We start from the raw sequence: 17,182 nt of genomic DNA, 5'->3' as shown, positions 1-17,182 counted from the left end.
TTTTTTGTCTAAATTTAATCCAGCCTGCAAATTTGGGTTTTTTGTCTCTCAAATTCATACAAAAGAATAAAACAGTAATTTCATATATAAAATATAGTTAGATAAATGACAGCTGCATGATTTTAGGTTTTTTAATCTAAATTAGATAAATTAGGATATATGGATAATATGCATAGTAGAAGTGGGTATATAACTAAAAAACTATTTCTTCTTCTTCTTTTTAATTTTTTAAAATAAATAAATAGTATTCGCGTTTAACGGATAGGATAGTTTGCCCAAAAAAATAGTTATGTTCAATGGGTAAATTAGTACCTGGAAAATAAAAGAATAAATATAATTGCAATAAGATATTAAAAAATAATATGTAATTCACTATCACAATTTTACAAACAATCACACCAATTTATGAAAATTTGTGATAGAATTTTAATTTGTATGAATATAAATCCAATTAAAATAGGCAAGAGAAGTATAAATTTTCTTCTTTCTTTTTTTTAGGCAAATATAAGTTATCTTTGTTGATAAGGTTTAAAATGACGTTTTGTTTAATAAATTTCTAGTAAATTGGGAAGTTAACAATAAACAATTGGTAATAACTACTTTCATATTAAATCTAAACGACTCTTAATATTGGATTAAGTCAAGCATTACCTTAATATGTTGTTATTATATTATTTTTATATATACTTAAATAATTATAAACTTTTAATGGGTTCAGATCCTCTACTGTGTTAGGATCTCCTTAACTTTTATTATTTACATGCCCGAGACTAATCGAGTCCTTAGTATTCTAAAAACGGATTTTAGCCTCCAAATCCTAAATTCAAGTCACAACGTGATTCGATAATATAAACTACTTGTTGGAGTTTGAATGAAATACATGAAGAGATGAGGAAATGACACCTTTTGTTGAGAGATTCCAACAAATCACTTGTTAAAATCTACTTCAAGGGTGAGGTCCAGTTATATCGTACTAACTGCATATTAAGATTGAAACTCTAATCGTAAAATCCTAGGTCTAGTTATGTGAGTATCCAAGCATAATTGAGTCATATGAGCCCCATTGTAGTCTCGTGGTTAGGGTTCGAGGCTTGAGAAACGTTTGAGACTTGGATTTAGGGTTTGGACACTCAAATCCATTTTTCTAATACTAAAATAATTTTCTAACAATTAAAACTATTTAAAAAATATATTGGGAAATTAAAAAAAATTAAAGTCCACAAAATTATTTAAGATAAGTGAATATAATTAATTAATATTTATTAAGTAATTTATGAAATTAATACTAATTATTCATTAAATAAATAATAAATAATATAATTGAATAAGACTAAGATATTACTCATTGCGAATATTAAACTAAATAAAATAATTTTGTATAAAAATAAATAAAAACAAAGTACACACAATAATTTAAAATAATTAATTAGTGTTTAAAATAATTAAAGAAATAACAATTAAAATATAAATACTAATTAATGTAATTAATAAGGCTAAGATATTACTTAATTATAAAAAAAAACCGAAATTTAATAATAATTAAAACAAAACCGAATAAATAATTAGTATTTAAATATTTCATATATATATATAAAGCAAAAGGCAGAGAATGGTAAAACATTCAAAATACCATAACATGTTATTGGTTAATCAAAATATTAAGAATTAAAATTATTAATTAAATGAGGATAATATGATAAATTCACACCTTTTTATATTTAAAAAATTAAAATTAAAAAAAAATCAGATAAAAAATCTTATTTTTTAGAAACACAACTATCCATTATCTTTTTTAATTCTAAAATAAATATAATTTTTTTTTTTAAAAAGTCTCTGACAGACACGGAAGCGCGTGCAAATAGGTTAATAAATTACTTAATAGTCTTTTTATACTAAACTCTTTTATCCCTAAATATTCTTTTAAAATCCAATTTAACCCTATCGGATCAAAACCCGTTAACATAGTTACCGTGCCAAAAATTTCCCGGGAACCAGACAGTTCATTTCATTCTTCTCCTTCACCACCACTACCCCAACCAGTACAGACGGCGATGGATCCACCTAACGAATTCCCCGATGATTTTTCTTCGTTCCCTCCAATCCCGTTCGCCCTCTTTGTTCCCCCAGAAAACCCTAACCCCAATTCAAACGACGCGCCAATTCCAAATACAGTCGAAAACCCTAGCTCAGCTCACCTTCTTTCCTTCTCGGTCCCCAAGAAACGAAGACGAGGCAGGCCTCATAGGGTTCCGACGTCGTTTCAGTTACCTCCAATTCCCAACGGCGTTTTCAACAGTAATAACAACGGTCTTGCTTCTTTTTCCAGTTCAATTTCAGCTCATTCCTCTAGAAACAATGTAGAAATCCCTGGTTCTTCGGCAAGAACCATGCCTGATATGTCCGACGAGATCATCGTGATCAATAAGGAGTCCACGGCGGAGGCGCTGATCGCGCTGTCGGCTGGTTTTCCTGCTGATTCGCTCACCGAGGAGGAAATTGATTTCGGGGTAATTCGAGTTATTGGGGGCATAGAGCAGGTCAATTACATTCTCATTAGGAACCACATAATTGCTAAATGGCGTGAAAATGTGTCGAATTGGGTCACAAAAGATATATTTATTGATTCTATACCTAAACATTGTCATTCCCTGTTGGATTCTACTTATAAATATCTGGTTTCGCATGGTTATATTAACTTTGGGGTTGCTCCGGCTATCAAAGAGAAGATTCCGGCTGAACCCAGTAAACCACATGTGATTGTGATTGGTGCTGGGCTTGCTGGTCTGGCTGCTGCCAGGCAAATGATGCGTTTTGGGTTTAAAGTGACTGTTTTGGAGGGTAGGAAGCGAGCGGGCGGGCGGGTTTATACTAAGAAAATGGAGGGAGGAATTAGGGTATGTGCAGCGGCGGATTTAGGGGGAAGTGTTTTGACTGGTACATTAGGGAACCCACTTGGCATTGTTGCACGCCAATTGGGTTATGTGCTTCATAAAGTGAGGGATAAGTGCCCACTTTATAGTTTTGATGGGAAGCCTGTAGATCCTGATATGGATATGAAGGTGGAAACTGCTTTTAACCAGCTTCTAGATAAGGCAAGTAGGCTTAGGCAGTTAATGGGAGGTGTTTCAGTTGATGTGTCTCTTGGTGCAGCATTGGAAACGTTCTGGCAGGTTTATGGGGATGCTGTAAATGCTGAGGAGATGAACATGTTTAATTGGCATCTTGCAAATTTGGAATATGCAAATGCAGGTTTAATATCAAATCTTTCACTTGCATTTTGGGACCAAGATGATCCGTATGATATGGGAGGGGACCATTGCTTCTTGCCTGGAGGTAATGGAAGGCTGGTGCAGGCTTTGGCAGAGAATGTACCGATCTTATATGAGAAAATTGTGCACACCATTAGGTATGGTAGTGATGGAGTGCAGGTTATTGCTGGCAGCCAGGTTTTTGAGGGTGATATGGCATTGTGCACTGTTCCACTTGGGGTTTTGAAGAGTGGGTCCATCAAGTTTATTCCAGAGTTGCCTCAGAGAAAGCTTGATGGAATAAAGAGGTTGGGGTTCGGACTGTTGAATAAGGTTGCAATGCTTTTTCCTCATGTGTTCTGGGGCACAGATCTTGATACCTTTGGCCACCTTTCTGATGATTCATCCCGTCGAGGGGAGTTCTTCCTGTTTTACAGCTATGCAACAGTTGCTGGCGGTCCCCTTTTGATTGCTTTAGTAGCAGGTGAAGCTGCACATAAGTTTGAGAGCATGCCCCCTACGGATGCTGTGACCCGGGTTATTCAGATTCTCAAGGGTAATCCATTCATTTTTTGATCTTAGATTATAATATATGTGGCTTTAATTTTAATTTTTTTTGTTCATAAATGAAAGCTATTTTCCACACATATATGAAGTTCTGCAAATTCACAAGTTTTCATAACAGTTACTCAGTTATGGAATATCAATGCAGGTATATATGAACCACAAGGAATTAGTGTCCCAGAGCCCATCCAAACAGTCTGTACCAGATGGGGAAGCGACCCCTTCAGCCTAGGTTCTTACTCTAATGTGGCAGTAGGGGCGTCAGGAGATGATTATGATATTTTAGCAGAAAGTGTAGGAGATGGACGGCTTTTCTTTGCAGGTGAGGCTACCAATCGGAGATATCCTGCAACCATGCATGGCGCTTTTCTTAGTGGGCTCAGAGAAGCTGCTAATATGGCTCACTATGCTAACGCTCGTGCCCTGAGGATAAAAATTAACAGGAACCCATCAAAGAATGCCCATTCTTGTGCTTCCCTTCTTGCGGATTTATTTAGGGAGCCTGATTTAGAATTTGGGAGTTTTTCTGTTATCTTTTGTCGAAGGAATGCTGATCCTAAGTCGACGGCAATTTTAAGAGTGACATTTAATGAGCCTCGGAAGAAGAGTCATGACAGTGCAAAACCTGATCAACAGCATTCAAATAAGTTACTTTTTCAGCAGCTTCAGTCACATTTTAATCAGCAGCAGCAACTTCATGTTTACACTTTGTTATCTAGGCAGCAGGTTCTTGACCTCAGAGAGGTGCGAGGAGGTGATGAGATGAGGTTGAATTACCTCTGTGAAAAGCTGGGAGTGAAGCTGGTGGGGAGAAAAGGATTGGGGCCTACTGCTGATTCTGTAATTGCCTTAATAAAAGCTGAAAGAGGCATTCGTAAACCAGCTTCGACTTCATTGGCTTTAAAGTCTGGTGAGTGGTTAACGCTGATTTTTATCTATATATTTTCGTGCAAAATATGAGAGTTAGTAAATAACAATTAAAGTGGTTTTTGAAGGGACATCAAAGCTGAAAGCTGGCACTTTGAAACGAAAACTGGTCAGGTAGAAGCTTTGAATATTCTGTTACTTGGATAATTCATGTATCTCTTTTTTCTCTCATGAGAAAGATATCTCTGTTACAAAGTCAGTTAAATTATTATTTATACTGTGGTTATTTCCTTAATTTCCCAGAAAGGCTAAAATAATACGCCATGGCAATGGGTCTGCACCTTCTGCTAATTCAAACTCAGTGAATGATAAAGTGTCAGATGAAACTAAGATCACAAGTCAAGCACCCTCTAACACACTTGGTTCAGGTAAATTTGAGGGTTTTCTTGCAAATTTGTGTCACTCAATGAATATTAAGAAAATTAGTGGGACATAATCCCTCCCCCCTCCTCCCTTTTTTTAGCAGAGCATGCAACAAAGTCCTAGGTTTCCTTTTCCTTTTTCTTCCCTAAATCTTCGAGTTTACCTTTTTCTTTTTGTTAAGTTTTTTTTCTTTACTTTTTCGTAGTACAGTGCAGTTAAACTTGTAAGCTTATATATTGCCAACTGTGGTAATGCCTGTATCTTTATTTTTTCTTCTGCATTTGTTAATATACATTTTTCCAATAAACATTGTTTTCTGTATTTTGTTAGGGCAAAATCATTCCGACGTGTTGAAGAATGAGTAGATGACCTCTTATGATGAGAGGTGAGATATCATTAACTTTTCTTTACGTTGAAAGTGGTTCCACTCGGTGAGCATTATTTACTTTTTGTAGCGTTGAGATCCATATCCTTTGGCTTAGGGGAGTCGGCCATTGTGGTGCATGCTTTTCCCGATTTACGGGACCGTTCTATTCACCTTTGAGTCTGCGTACAAGTGGCCACCATGAAGACTTTACAAGTTTCTGCTACCAAAGACTTGTGAAAGCTATTTTCCGCTCAGCATGTTCTTTGGCTGAATAACCGCCAGCATGCTCAATTGTAGAAGAAAATGGTGCCACTTGCTCTCGTCTTCTCGGGCCAATGACAAATGCTGCAACCAATTGAACATTGAGCAAGAGCAACTCCAAGCCATCTTTCAAGAAGCCCAAATTAAACGGAGATGACAATCGTGGCAACATGTTTGGCCTAGCACTTAAACATGAAACTCATGAACCATGCCACAATTATACCTACTGTCCAGGACATTTGTTACCAAGCTGATTGTGGTGATTCAATGGTCGAGGCTTCTATGACGAGACCCCAGTGATTGTTGACTGGTGGAATGATACAGGGTTGTAATCTTTCCACGTCCACAACTTGTTGACTTAATGCGTGTTAAGGAAGCAATCTCTGCGGATTTGCAGTGTTGATTTTTATTTTTATTTTTTAACAAAATTACAAAATAAAGCAAACAAATTGATGAAACATGATAATGATTTTCCTTGTACTATACTGATCAGATTATATGGTAATATGCAAAAATTCTTTACTTCAATAGCAATAGATTGATTGGTTAGTAATTGGATGCAAACCAGTGTTGCCCGGAACTCTTTCTTTATAAAACGTTGTTTTGAGAATATTCAGTATTAATGTTTGCTTGTAGACAGTAGACGCACTCCATCATATTGCAAGTCTTATTAATAACCAAAAAAAGATTCCAATAATGCTAGAGGAAACAACTTTTGAATTTTGTGTGTATTATTGAAAATTTTGTGAAAACAAGTGTATTAAACACGAAAAATACATACGTACCTGTACAATATGAGTACTAAAAGTGAAAATGCTAAATTCTTTATACAGGTAATAACTCTTGAAAAGTAAAAACTCAAAAGGGGACAATAGAGATGCGGGTATTGGCCTACTAATAATGAATTATGATCTAAACTACTCTTATCGTTAAACAAAGATTGGGGAAAAACAATGATTAAAATAAAAATCACATGTAAAGAGTATAGCCGTGCGGTATACTATTTATAAAAGAGAATTAAAAAAAAGGACTCCGGTAAAGCCAGGTGGCGTTACTATTTTTAAATTTTAAAAAAAAATTTAGAGTATAGCCAACCAGCTATACTATTTATAAAACAGAAAAGACCAAGGAGGAACCGCCAAGCGCCTAGCGCCCAGGGCCCCCCCTTTTTCTTTTTTTTTTTTGGAAAGGAGTATAGCCGCTACAAATAGAATATTTCAAATGTACAGCCGTTCGGCTATTATCTATATAGATTTTTTTTTTCAGTATAGCCCTGCGGCTATACCCATTGAATGGTATAATCTGAATTTCTCTTTTTTAATTACTATTTACTTAATGAATAATTAGTATTTTAATAAAATTCATTTTTATTCAATAATATGTGATTATTTCGTGTATAATACGTAAATTGTGTGTGTATTCTTGAAACTTTTGTAAAAAACAAGTATATTAAACAAGAAAAATACATACGTACCTATACAATATGAGTATTAAAAGTGAAAATGCTGAATTCTTTATATGGGTAACAACTCTAAAAAAGTAAAAATTCAAAAGGGGACAATAGAGACGCGGGTAATGGCCTAATAATAATGAATTATGCTCTAAACTACTCTTATCGATAAACAAAAATTGGGGAAAAAAATTGATAAAAAAAAATATAACACAGTGTCTATGTAAAGAGTATAGCAAAAAGAATTTTAAAAAAAAGACCCCAGTAAAGCCAAGCATAATCCGAATTTCTATTTTTAAATTATTTTAATTAGTAGTTATGTTTTAATTACTATTTACTTAATGAATAATTAGTATTTTAATATTTTAATAAATTTTATTTTTATTCAATAATATGTGAGTATTTTGTGTATAATACGTGAGTTGTGTGTGTATTCATGAAAATTTTGTAAAAAACCAAGTGTATTAAACATGAAAAATACATACATACTTGTACAATACGAGTATTAAAAGTGAAAATGCTAAATTCTTCATACACGTAAAAAATCAAAATGGGACAATAGAGATGTGGGTAATGGCCTAATAATAATGGATTATGCTCTAAATTATTCTTATCGATAAACAAAAATCGGGGAAAAACAATGATTAAAAAAAAAAAATCACAGTGTCTATGAAAAAAAGGAGCCCAGTAAATAAACCCTAAACCCTAAACCCTAAAGTCCGGTGGCTATACTATTTTTAAATAAAAAAATTTAGAATATAGCCGCCGGGCTATACTATCTATAAAAAAGAAAATAAAAAGGGGGAACTGCCTAGCGCCCAGCGGTGGTTTTTTTTTTTTTCTTGGAAAGGAGTATAGCCGGCCGGCTATACTATTCATTAAAAAGAAAAAAAAAAAAAAAGGGGAACCACCTAGCGCCTAGGGCCCAGCGCCCAGCTCGTGTATCTCTTTTTCCTGGATGGAGTATCGCCGGTCGGCTATAATCTTCATAAAAAATAAATTAAAAAGGACCCCAGTAAAACCGGGCGAGTTTACTCTTTTTCAATTAAAAAAATCTAGAGTATAGCCGCCCAGCTATACGATTAAGAAAAAGGGGGAATTGCCTAGAGCCTAGCGTGTGGTTTCTTTTTTTGGGAAAGGAGTATAGCCGGTCGGCGATACTCTATAAATAGAAAATTTCAACTGTACAGCCGGGCGGCTATTCCCTATAAATAGAATTTTTTTTAAAGCATGGCCGTGCGGCTATACCCGTTGGATGTCATAATCTGAATTTCTCTTTTTTAATTACTTTAATTAGTAGTTATGTTTTAATTACTATTTACTTAATGAATAATTAGTATTTTAATATTTTAATAAATTTTATTTTTTATTCAATAATATGTGAGTATTTTATGTATAATATGTGAATTGTGTGTGTATTCCTAAAAATATAGTAAAAAACAAGTGTATTAAACAAGAAAAATACATACGTACGTGTACGATACGAGTATTAAAAGTGAAAATGCTAACTTCTTTATATGGGTAATAACTCTAGATTAGGAAAAACTCAAAGGGGGACAATAAAGACGCGGGTAATCACCTAATAATAATGGATAATGCTCTAAACTACTTTTATCGACAAACAAATATTGGGGAAAAACAATAATAAAAAAGAAGAAGATCATAGTCTATGTAAAGTGTCTAGACGTGCGGCTATACTATTGATTAAAAAAATTTAAAAGAAAATGTCCCTTCTAGTTGCATTAGTTTATATTTTATAGATATTAATTTGTTAGTTTTGATATCTCCAAAGCAGATATTGAAGAGGGAGAAATTTCATAGAAAATCAATTTGAGACTTCAATTTATTTATTTATTTATTTTTTTTGTGGGAATGTTTTCCTTTGGTCTACCTTGTTATCTCGAGTGCTACTAAATTCTGTTACTGCACACATTATCTGTTGTAAAGAATTGCATGCTGTATTGGAGTGTTCTTAGTAATTGCTTCACATTTCAAACACCACTTTACATGAAGACTGCTACAACCTCACTTACTACTATACCCATAAATCTTTGTTTGAAATTGTTGTTTTGGTTGGCAAAGAGATTGCAAAATCACCCATTCTGCATTTATGTTACAACAAGAAATAATCTTAGCCTCTAACATTCTTTCATAGTTAGTAAAACACATAATGAGAAAAATATGAATAAAATACGTATGTGTTTGATTCGGAAATATTTTGGCAAATTACAACTGATAAGTTCGGCCACTATATAATATTTTATTATAATTTATTTAATTTTTTAAATATATATTATTTTTATTCAATAATATGCGAAAATTATGTGTATATACGGGCAATACATGTCATCTTCCACATCACCTATTTTAGTTACTCAATTTTTGCCAATTTACATTTACCGGCAGAGCAGTTTTTTGCCCTTCAGATTTACCACTCAACTGGTCCACCTCTCCTCCCCGTCCATAACAACCAGAACAAGGTCCTTTTAGCATTACTCATTCACTCAAACCCCATTTTCTTTTGTTTTGGTAAACTCCAAACCCTTTCTTCTACGGGTTGAATAATGAACGAATATGGAGAAAGGTAGAATTTTCAGTTCGACAGTTCAACAATACGGCAAGGCTTTCGCGCATTTGTATCCAAGAAGAGAAAATTATAGATCTTGCCAGCATGTACTACATGCGCAAAAACTCATACCACATAGCCAACCTCAAAGAAGTGCCTTTCCTTCTAGTTTAGGAGCTTTATATTGAATCAGAGAGACACAGACAAAGTTATGGCGGCTTGATGACTTCTGCCATGCCACAAGTGAACTCAAGAATCAGAGAAAAATTTTATTATCACCGTTGAAAATTCAAACAATCATGTATACATCATCATCCATTGATAATAACACAAGACACAACAGTATGTACATGACAAAGCGGTTTCAGTATCTTAACAACGACAAACTAAAATCTTTCTGCAGCACTTGCTCCTCTGTGATTATCTACGTTGCCAGTCCCTTCCAACCACTCTTGTAGTTTAAGTTCTTTATCAGCCTTGAATTCATCAAAGTTTTCTTCCATTGGTAATAAATTATGAGTCGACAAGCTATCATCAACTTGGTCTTCTTGTTGCTCATCTGCAACATGGCTTGACACGGGCAACTCCTCAGCTTCCACATCTGGCAGAGATGAACTAGTGCTCATAGAAGCAACTGACAGTGTTGGGTTAGGATAAGAAGCCTGTGTTAATTCTTTAGAATCAAGTGGCGGCCACTTGAAGTTGCTCGCCTTTTGTCTTGCAGATTTGATTACAGTAGAAATATAGCCGCTTTCAGTGTCCTGCTGGGCAACACTTGGGGAACGAACCCAACTGGCTGGTTTCCAAGAGCTTGTTCTTCCCATCTGAAAACTTGATGTTTGGTTATCTATTAGCCCTCTCTTTGGTTGCTTTGTTGACATAACCGCTAGAGATTTTTTTATGTCTCTAATCATCTCATCAGCAACGGGGAATCCACATTCTTTCATTGATCTCACCATGGCTATGGAATCCTCTGAATCTTCAGTGTGCAAAGTCGTTTCACGGGACTTATCCACAATGGTATTTCTAAGACTAACAAGATTGGGAACTGCATTTTGAGTGTGCTGCTGAATATAAAAAAGCCCTACTGACGGTTCATTTGCCACGTACTTAATCATCTCTGCCAAGCCTTCAGTTATCTCCACAAAGCCATCAACAGTGGAGAATCCATGCATCTTTTCAAAGCCAAAGGCAGCTCATCACTGGTTTTGTCAAACATTGAAGAGAATAAGAAGAGTGAAATGGTAAAGCGGAGAATGTATATGGAAAACTAATCACGCAGGAATTTGTACATCTTCACTGAATGATAAAGGAAATTAAACTACTAGTGGCACTAGAGATTTTGAAAAGTACCAACTGAAAAGAAAATGCAAAATCTACACTTATTGGCCCTCTATTATTTTGGTTTACATATCAGAATGCTGTTCATCATGTGCCGAATCAGCTCAACTGCAATAAACAAATTTATATCTCAACTGCCTGCATTGTAAGTGACATGATTATTTTCTTGTCATGATAGTAAATGTAAGCTCATCAAATTTTTGGAGGCTCGTATGTTAGTTTCAATATTTCTTGTAGCCTCTACCAGATTACTAGGATCTTTCTATTCGTCTGTCAAAGCCTTTAGCTTGAATCAAATTACTTGTCTATTATCTTTCAAATTATTGTGCAGCAAGGAACGGGGCCTAAACTCTACTTACAGAAATCGAAATCATCGACCTATAGACAAAACGATGGATTTCAATCAATACCCATCTCAGAAAATAACAAAACATCCAATACCCAATTCTAAAGATAAGATTTTTCATCGATTTACTTGATAAGGAAGCTGAAAAACAAGAAAATGTCAGAGAAATATAAGGAAAAAATTGGTACCTTGAGAGAAGGAGTTATGGATATTAGCTTACAGGAAACCCTAAAACTGGTCTGGTGTCTTATTGCAGAACAATCTCTGATTTTGAAACATCTTAAGCTTTCTTCTCAGCTACCTCTTTCTTCAGCGGTTGAGCTTTCAATTTGTGGACGCTTCTCTCTCCACACTCATAACCAATTCTCTAATCTGATATCTCTCCAGCTCAACTAAAGACAACGTATTTTTTTAATTTTCCTTTTATTTATTTTTAGCTTATTTATGGATATGCCCTGTGCCTTCAAAATAGTCTCATATTACCACATGTTTTTTTGAAATATCTCAATATATCATTTATACTTTCAATAAGTGTCTCACGTTAGCTATTCCGTTAGATTTGAGAGAACTCGCTTCTTTTTAATCTCTTAACAAGGGAGAGGAAGGGTTAGTCAGATTGAGAAAAGGGAGAATTTGGGAGAAAATGGGGAATTTAGGAGAAGAATGTTAGGTTGAGGGAATTTTAGATTTGGGAGAAAATGAGGAATTTTGAAGAAAATGGGAAATTAGATTTGGGGATTTCAGATTTGGGAGGAGAAGGATGGTTTGAATGTTGTGGGGATCTCTCAAATCTGAAATCCCCAAATCAAATTCCCACTTTTCTTCCAAATTTGAATTTCGAGATTCCAAAATCTGAAATTCCCTCAACCTAACATTCTTCTCCTAAATTCTTCATTTTCTCAACCTAACTAACCCTTACTCTCTCTTGTTAAGAGATTGACAAGAAGTGGGGGCCACATCAACTAATGGAACTTTTCTCAAATCTGACGGAATAGCTAACGTGAGACACTTATTGAAAATATAGGTGGTATATTGAGACATTTCAAAAAACAGGTAGTAATCTAAGACTATTTTGAAAGCTCAGGGGCATATCCATAAAAAAGCCTTTATTTTTCTGGTTTTGCAAATCTCACGTGACCTCCACGTGCTCTGACAAAAATAGACAAAAAGAAAAAGAAAAATAAGGAAAAAGCTCTCAAAGTCGAGAGCTTTACTTCGAGAGAGATATCGACAATGGTGGAAAAGAAGAAGAAGAAGAACAGCAGCGACGAAGACGAGGACGAAACCTTCTATTACCGATACGCCTCAGCCCCGGAGACTCGAAAACCCGCAACTAAGCAGAGCGGGTCGGGCTCAGGAACCCTAGCGCCATCAAAATCGACCCTTTACGTCTCAAACCTCGACTATTCTCTCACCAACTCGGACCTCCACACCCTCTTCTCCCACTTCGGCAAGATCGCCCGAGTCACGGTCCTCAAAAACCGCGAGACCCGCCAGAGCCGCGGAGTCGCCTTCGTCCAGTTCGTCTCGCGCACCGACGCGGTCTCGGCGGCGGGTGAGATGCACGGGAAGATTCTCAACGGCCGGAAGCTCTCCGCCTCCATCGCCTCCGACAACGGCCGAGCCGCTGAGTTCATTAAGAAGAGGGAGTACAAGGACAAGAGCCGGTGCTACGAGTGCGGTGAAGAAGGGCATTTGTCGTACGAGTGTCCGAAGAACCAGCTGGGACCCAGGGAGCGGCCGCCGCCGAAGCGAGTAAGGAGAGGTGGCGGCGGTGGTGGTGGAAGTGCGGCGGCGCGTGTGGAAGAGGCCGAGGGGGACAGTGGAGATGAGAGGTTTGAGGATGATAATTGGGCGTCGGTGGTGGATAGTGGAGCCGACCAGAGGTTGCTGGTGGGGGAGGAGTTGGAGGAGAAGAAGAGGAGGAAGGGTGTGAAGAAATCTAGTTACTTTAGTGATGAGAGTGACAATGATGATGAAGATGGGTGATTAGTGATTAATGGTTTGGTTGATTTTGTGATGTGGGTTTTGCTTGGAATTGGGTGATTTCAACTGGGTCATCATTCAAGGTATGCCTTTTTCTGTTAATTTTCTGTTTTGATATTTTGGTTTAGTTTTGTTGTTGTTTATGATTAAGAACAGTGATCAATTGGATCCTAGTTTAGCTACTTGCAGTTTCAGATAATTTTGGATGCTTGTTTGTTTCAATTTATGTTAATTGAAGAGCATGATCAGATAGCTTTGCTTATTTGATACAAATCCTTGAAGCTAAGCAATTATGAACATCATTTTCCATTGTCTTGATATTCATAAACCTGGTTCTTTGCTATTTGATCCCCCAATTTTAAGCACCCCGATGATCTGATCATAGGTTCAAGTACCCACTGTGTTTTTTCATATTAGAGCAGTTACTTCTAATAGAAGCCATGTGAACTTGAATTAAAAAAATCTATAATGAGCTAAGTTTGTACTGTTGGATTTGCTGCATATCTTTTGACAAATTTGGTTGCCGTATAGCGTCTTTTTTCCCATGGTGATTTGAACTCTTCGAGCAAGTTAAGGCAAAATTAAATTTCCAGTTTCCGTTTTAGAAAACATCTTTTTATCTTGTTACCGGAATTGTTTGACTGCTAGTTAGCTTCATAGAATTTGATGAATTTAGGACTAGCTTCCGAACAGCAGGTTCTCATGTTCGTTAGGTTCTAAATCTTCCAATTTATTCATGTTTTTGGCAGGAGACTGCCGTACATTCATCTTCTAATCGATTTACTCGCAACAGCGTTGCAATATTGTTGCTGATGGCCTGGATCACTTTTGGCACCAGTGACAGAGATGCTTAAAAAGAAAGGCCGTTCCTTGGTTTGTAATTGTATGATTGCAGTTTCTAATATATGAATTCCAAACGTTTCCAAAGATATAATGATGATAGTTGCTAGTTATTTTCACATCTCTTTGACTTACACTAAATACAAATCTCAAGCACAGAAACAAAACTCAAATCTTCCAACAATCGAATCTGCATAGCCTATGCCTTTTCCTTTTCCTTTGCAGTCTGCATGGGAATAAAAATGTACACGTCAGATAACGGACAGACGATTTTCGTATATTTATACAAACGGAGCACGAAGATATACTCACTAGCATTTCATGGTCCTCCATAATTTCTTCTATCAACTCCTCCAGCAGTTTATCAGCACTGTTGGGAACAAGGGCTGCAAAAACAGGCAGCCCTAGTCCTGTGTAAACCAAAAGAACAATGCCAGTAAATATACATGGGCATAAAAATTGTCTTCAAAGAGAACTTTGTTGGGTTCGTAGATATATTTAATCATAGACTCATCCATGTTATTTGGCTGTTGGCCATTTCCATACAAGAAATGAAATCCATTCTCAGTCAAGAAGTGGCTTAAAAAATGAGACCAACAGAGAGTGGCATTTGATCGATAGAGAAACTTTAAGGTACCTGCTTCTGTGAAAGAATCAATGAACGCCATCATCTCCTCCCCACTAAGACCAGATAAGAAACAGATTCGTGGCAGTCCCTTGACAATCTACAGAACACAAAATGTCAATTATTGGAGGCTGGCTACAAGTTAGGACTTAAGAATGAAGATAACATAAAAGAATTAGCAAGATAAAGACTTCAACCTTCAATGCTTCCAAATTGGGTTGGCTTGTATTCATTGCTTCCCAGAGTGAACGAGTAATCATGTCTTCAGTACAATAAATAACCTACAAAAACTGATATTAAGATCAAACAGGAAATTGGTAAACAATTGACTGACCTTTTCAATTTCCTAGGTCAACCCTCAAAGGGAAAACTTACTCTTTTCCGTTCTTTTGTAGCTTTTTTACATAGAAAATGAACATAATGATAAAAATATGAGGAGTTTACCTTGAGGAATTCAGCATCCAACTCTTTCAGAAACTGTTGTATCTGCACCAGAAGACACATAAGTGATGAGCCAGAACTATTGTTCATATGTGTGACACTACAAAATTACCATTTAATTTATCTACAAGAACAATCTACTTTATGAGACGAAGGTTCCTGGCAGCGTCTACAGAAAACTGGTTTTTGAAACTTTCGAGCAGCAATCCTTGTGAATGGTTTCAGTTTTAGAAGAAGAAATGAAAACTCTACCGTTGTGATGCATTGGTCAAGACAGAAATGGGGAAACAATAAAAGTAGTCTAAAAACCTGAAATAGAATGGGAAAGTGAATGTTACCTTCCCAGCTTCTTCCACTTCAAAGCCCAAAAATAATAGAGCCTGGAAAAGAGAAAGTTTGAGTCTTCAACCTCATTACTATTGGAATAGCATTTCATCAGCTTACATCTACGGAAAAAACAATGATTTACATTTGCAAGGCAGGTTTATGTAATAATTCCACAGTACGCTTACTCCTAGTAGTAGTAAAATATTCTCAAAAGATTCTTTCAAGTATTTGAAAGTTTATCATGAACAGATTTACCAAATGTCCAACTTTTCAGAACTTCAGATAATAAAAGCAAACAAAAATCTCATAACAATCAGATCCTAAAGTAGAGATTTTTCTCTATTCTGGGCAATCTTCTAAAGTAGAAACATAGGCAAGTAGCATTTATCATAACTGGAGTGAAACTAACCACAACTTACAGGTGGACCATATATTAGATCATCAGCATTTAGAGGAACGAATTTTGAATCTTCAATCAACTCACTAGGAACTCCTGTAAAGTTGTAAAGAAAATTACACGGAAACAAATATAAGCTGGCAGTATATGCCTTCAAACAAATGAGAACAAAAGAAAAGGAGTCAAGTTATGGAAAGTGAATCTTGATGGTAACATAAAAAGACAATCTTTTTTCGGGTAACTAGAAACTAAATACCCTAGCTCCTAGAGGAGTAATCGAGGCCTAGGCGGGCGCGTAGGCATTTATTTATTTTAATTTTATATAATTAATTTGTGATGGAGGGGCTGCCTAGCGCCTAGCCCGCCTGGCCCGCCTAGAGCCTAGCTCAGCTGAAATATATATTTTCTGAGAGCATCTCCATCCCAAAGGGCTAAGGCTAAGAGATAAGCTTTGAAGTAATTCCAGTGAACCTCTTATTATATTCCTTTAGCTTCATACACGAATTGAGGAGATGCCCAGGCCATCACCAGTAATTTTAGAATGAATGAAATTCAAGTTGAGAAGATGAGAAAGTACCTTCAGAAGAAGCTTTTGGGGAGTGTTTGAGCTTCGAGTGATGGGTTTTCTTTGCTGATGAAGAAGATGAAGAAACTGTTGAAATCCTTGGAACCACCAAAGAATTTACCCAAACTGAAGGAGCTAAAAGCAGACGAGAATTCGGCGAATTATTTAGAGAGAGAGCAAGAGCAGGAGCAGCTGCCATTGCTTTAGCAACAAATGCTCCACGGAATTACAAACACGTTCGTTTGATAAAGTCGGTTGGAAATATAAACAGGTTTCGGGTTTATTATCGGGCCAATAGTATAGCCGCGCGGCTATACTTTTTATCGGCTATACTTTTTATCAAAAAGAATTAAAAACAACCCGTAAAGCCAGGCGGCTATACTCTTTTTTATAATAAAAAATCCATTGTATAGCCGGGCGGCTATACTATTTATAAAAAAGAATTTAAAACAAGGCCCCAGTACAGCCGCCCGGCTATACTCTTTTATAATAAAAAACTCGGGGAATAGCCACGCGGCTATACTATTTATAAAAAAGAATTAAAAAATCAACCCAGTAAAGCCGGTCG

The 17,182-nt window shown here is 36.1% G+C and overlaps 4 protein-coding genes across 7 annotated transcripts; 2 read left to right on the top strand and 2 right to left on the bottom strand.

Annotated features, from left to right (window-relative positions):
- Window positions 1–1,961: 1,961 nt before the first annotated feature.
- On the top strand, window positions 1,962–6,258 carry LOC117619557 (protein FLOWERING LOCUS D). 3 transcript variants are annotated; one of them, XM_034349544.1, is made up of 6 exons: window positions 1,962–3,804; window positions 3,961–4,722; window positions 4,808–4,853; window positions 4,983–5,107; window positions 5,433–5,487; window positions 5,585–6,258. In XM_034349544.1, the coding sequence occupies exons 1-5, from the start codon at window positions 2,052–2,054 to the stop codon at window positions 5,465–5,467; spliced, it is 2,721 nt and encodes a 906-aa protein (XP_034205435.1). In that variant the 5' UTR covers window positions 1,962–2,051; the 3' UTR covers window positions 5,468–5,487; window positions 5,585–6,258. The 3 variants fall into 3 exon arrangements, with proteins under 3 accessions (XP_034205435.1, XP_034205434.1, XP_034205433.1); XM_034349543.1 differs by having other exon boundaries at window positions 5,558–6,258; XM_034349542.1 differs by having other exon boundaries at window positions 5,433–6,258.
- A 3,732-nt stretch (window positions 6,259–9,990) lies between these two features.
- On the bottom strand, window positions 9,991–11,842 carry LOC117618805. The gene is made up of 2 exons (XM_034348539.1): window positions 11,622–11,842; window positions 9,991–10,948 (listed from the first exon to the last, which is right to left on the bottom strand). The coding sequence occupies exon 2, from the start codon at window positions 10,919–10,921 to the stop codon at window positions 10,133–10,135; it is 789 nt and encodes a 262-aa protein (XP_034204430.1). The 5' UTR covers window positions 10,922–10,948; window positions 11,622–11,842; the 3' UTR covers window positions 9,991–10,132.
- Window positions 11,843–12,623: 781 nt separating this feature from the next.
- On the top strand, window positions 12,624–14,378 carry LOC117619505 (U11/U12 small nuclear ribonucleoprotein 31 kDa protein). 2 transcript variants are annotated; one of them, XM_034349478.1, is made up of 2 exons: window positions 12,624–13,502; window positions 14,213–14,378. In XM_034349478.1, the coding sequence occupies exon 1, from the start codon at window positions 12,667–12,669 to the stop codon at window positions 13,420–13,422; it is 756 nt and encodes a 251-aa protein (XP_034205369.1). In that variant the 5' UTR covers window positions 12,624–12,666; the 3' UTR covers window positions 13,423–13,502; window positions 14,213–14,378. The 2 variants fall into 2 exon arrangements, with proteins under 2 accessions (XP_034205369.1, XP_034205368.1); XM_034349477.1 differs by having other exon boundaries at window positions 14,169–14,378.
- LOC117619506 lies at window positions 14,294–16,852 on the bottom strand. Its single transcript, XM_034349479.1, has 8 exons — window positions 16,627–16,852; window positions 16,072–16,145; window positions 15,664–15,705; window positions 15,329–15,370; window positions 15,082–15,165; window positions 14,897–14,984; window positions 14,572–14,669; window positions 14,294–14,485 (listed from the first exon to the last, which is right to left on the bottom strand). Exons 1-8 carry the CDS (start codon window positions 16,811–16,813, stop codon window positions 14,459–14,461), a joined length of 642 nt encoding a protein of 213 aa, XP_034205370.1. The 5' UTR covers window positions 16,814–16,852; the 3' UTR covers window positions 14,294–14,458.
- Between the last annotated feature and the right edge of the window lie 330 nt (window positions 16,853–17,182).

The sequence above is a fragment of the Prunus dulcis genome, chromosome 2, assembly GCF_902201215.1.
Source record: "Prunus dulcis chromosome 2, ALMONDv2, whole genome shotgun sequence".
Classification (NCBI taxonomy): domain Eukaryota; kingdom Viridiplantae; phylum Streptophyta; class Magnoliopsida; order Rosales; family Rosaceae; genus Prunus; species Prunus dulcis.
The sequence above is the reverse complement of the archived record's forward strand: the minus strand, read 5'-3'. Positions and strand labels throughout refer to the sequence as shown.

What these genes read in the sequence shown, in the direction of transcription:
- LOC117619557 (XM_034349544.1), top strand. Translation starts at nt 2,052, where the DNA reads ATGGATCCACCTAACGAATTCCCCGATGATTTTTCTTCGTTCCCTCCA. An exon ending in GGTTATTCAGATTCTCAAGG is followed by an intron (nt 3,805 to 3,960) that starts GTAATCCATTCA and finishes ATATCAATGCAG; the next exon opens with GTATATATGAACCACAAGGA. An exon ending in TTGAAACGAAAACTGGTCAG is followed by an intron (nt 4,854 to 4,982) that starts GTAGAAGCTTTG and finishes TTAATTTCCCAG; the next exon opens with AAAGGCTAAAATAATACGCC.
- LOC117619505 (XM_034349478.1), top strand. Translation starts at nt 12,667, where the DNA reads ATGGTGGAAAAGAAGAAGAAGAAGAACAGCAGCGACGAAGACGAGGAC.
- LOC117618805 (XM_034348539.1), bottom strand. Translation starts at nt 10,921, where the DNA reads ATGCATGGATTCTCCACTGTTGATGGCTTTGTGGAGATAACTGAAGGC.
- LOC117619506 (XM_034349479.1), bottom strand. Translation starts at nt 16,813, where the DNA reads ATGGCAGCTGCTCCTGCTCTTGCTCTCTCTCTAAATAATTCGCCGAAT. An exon ending in TGGATGCTGAATTCCTCAAG is followed by an intron (nt 15,166 to 15,328) that starts GTAAACTCCTCA and finishes CAGTTTTTGTAG; the next exon opens with GTTATTTATTGTACTGAAGA. An exon ending in TGATTCTTTCACAGAAGCAG is followed by an intron (nt 14,670 to 14,896) that starts GTACCTTAAAGT and finishes TGGTTTACACAG; the next exon opens with GACTAGGGCTGCCTGTTTTT.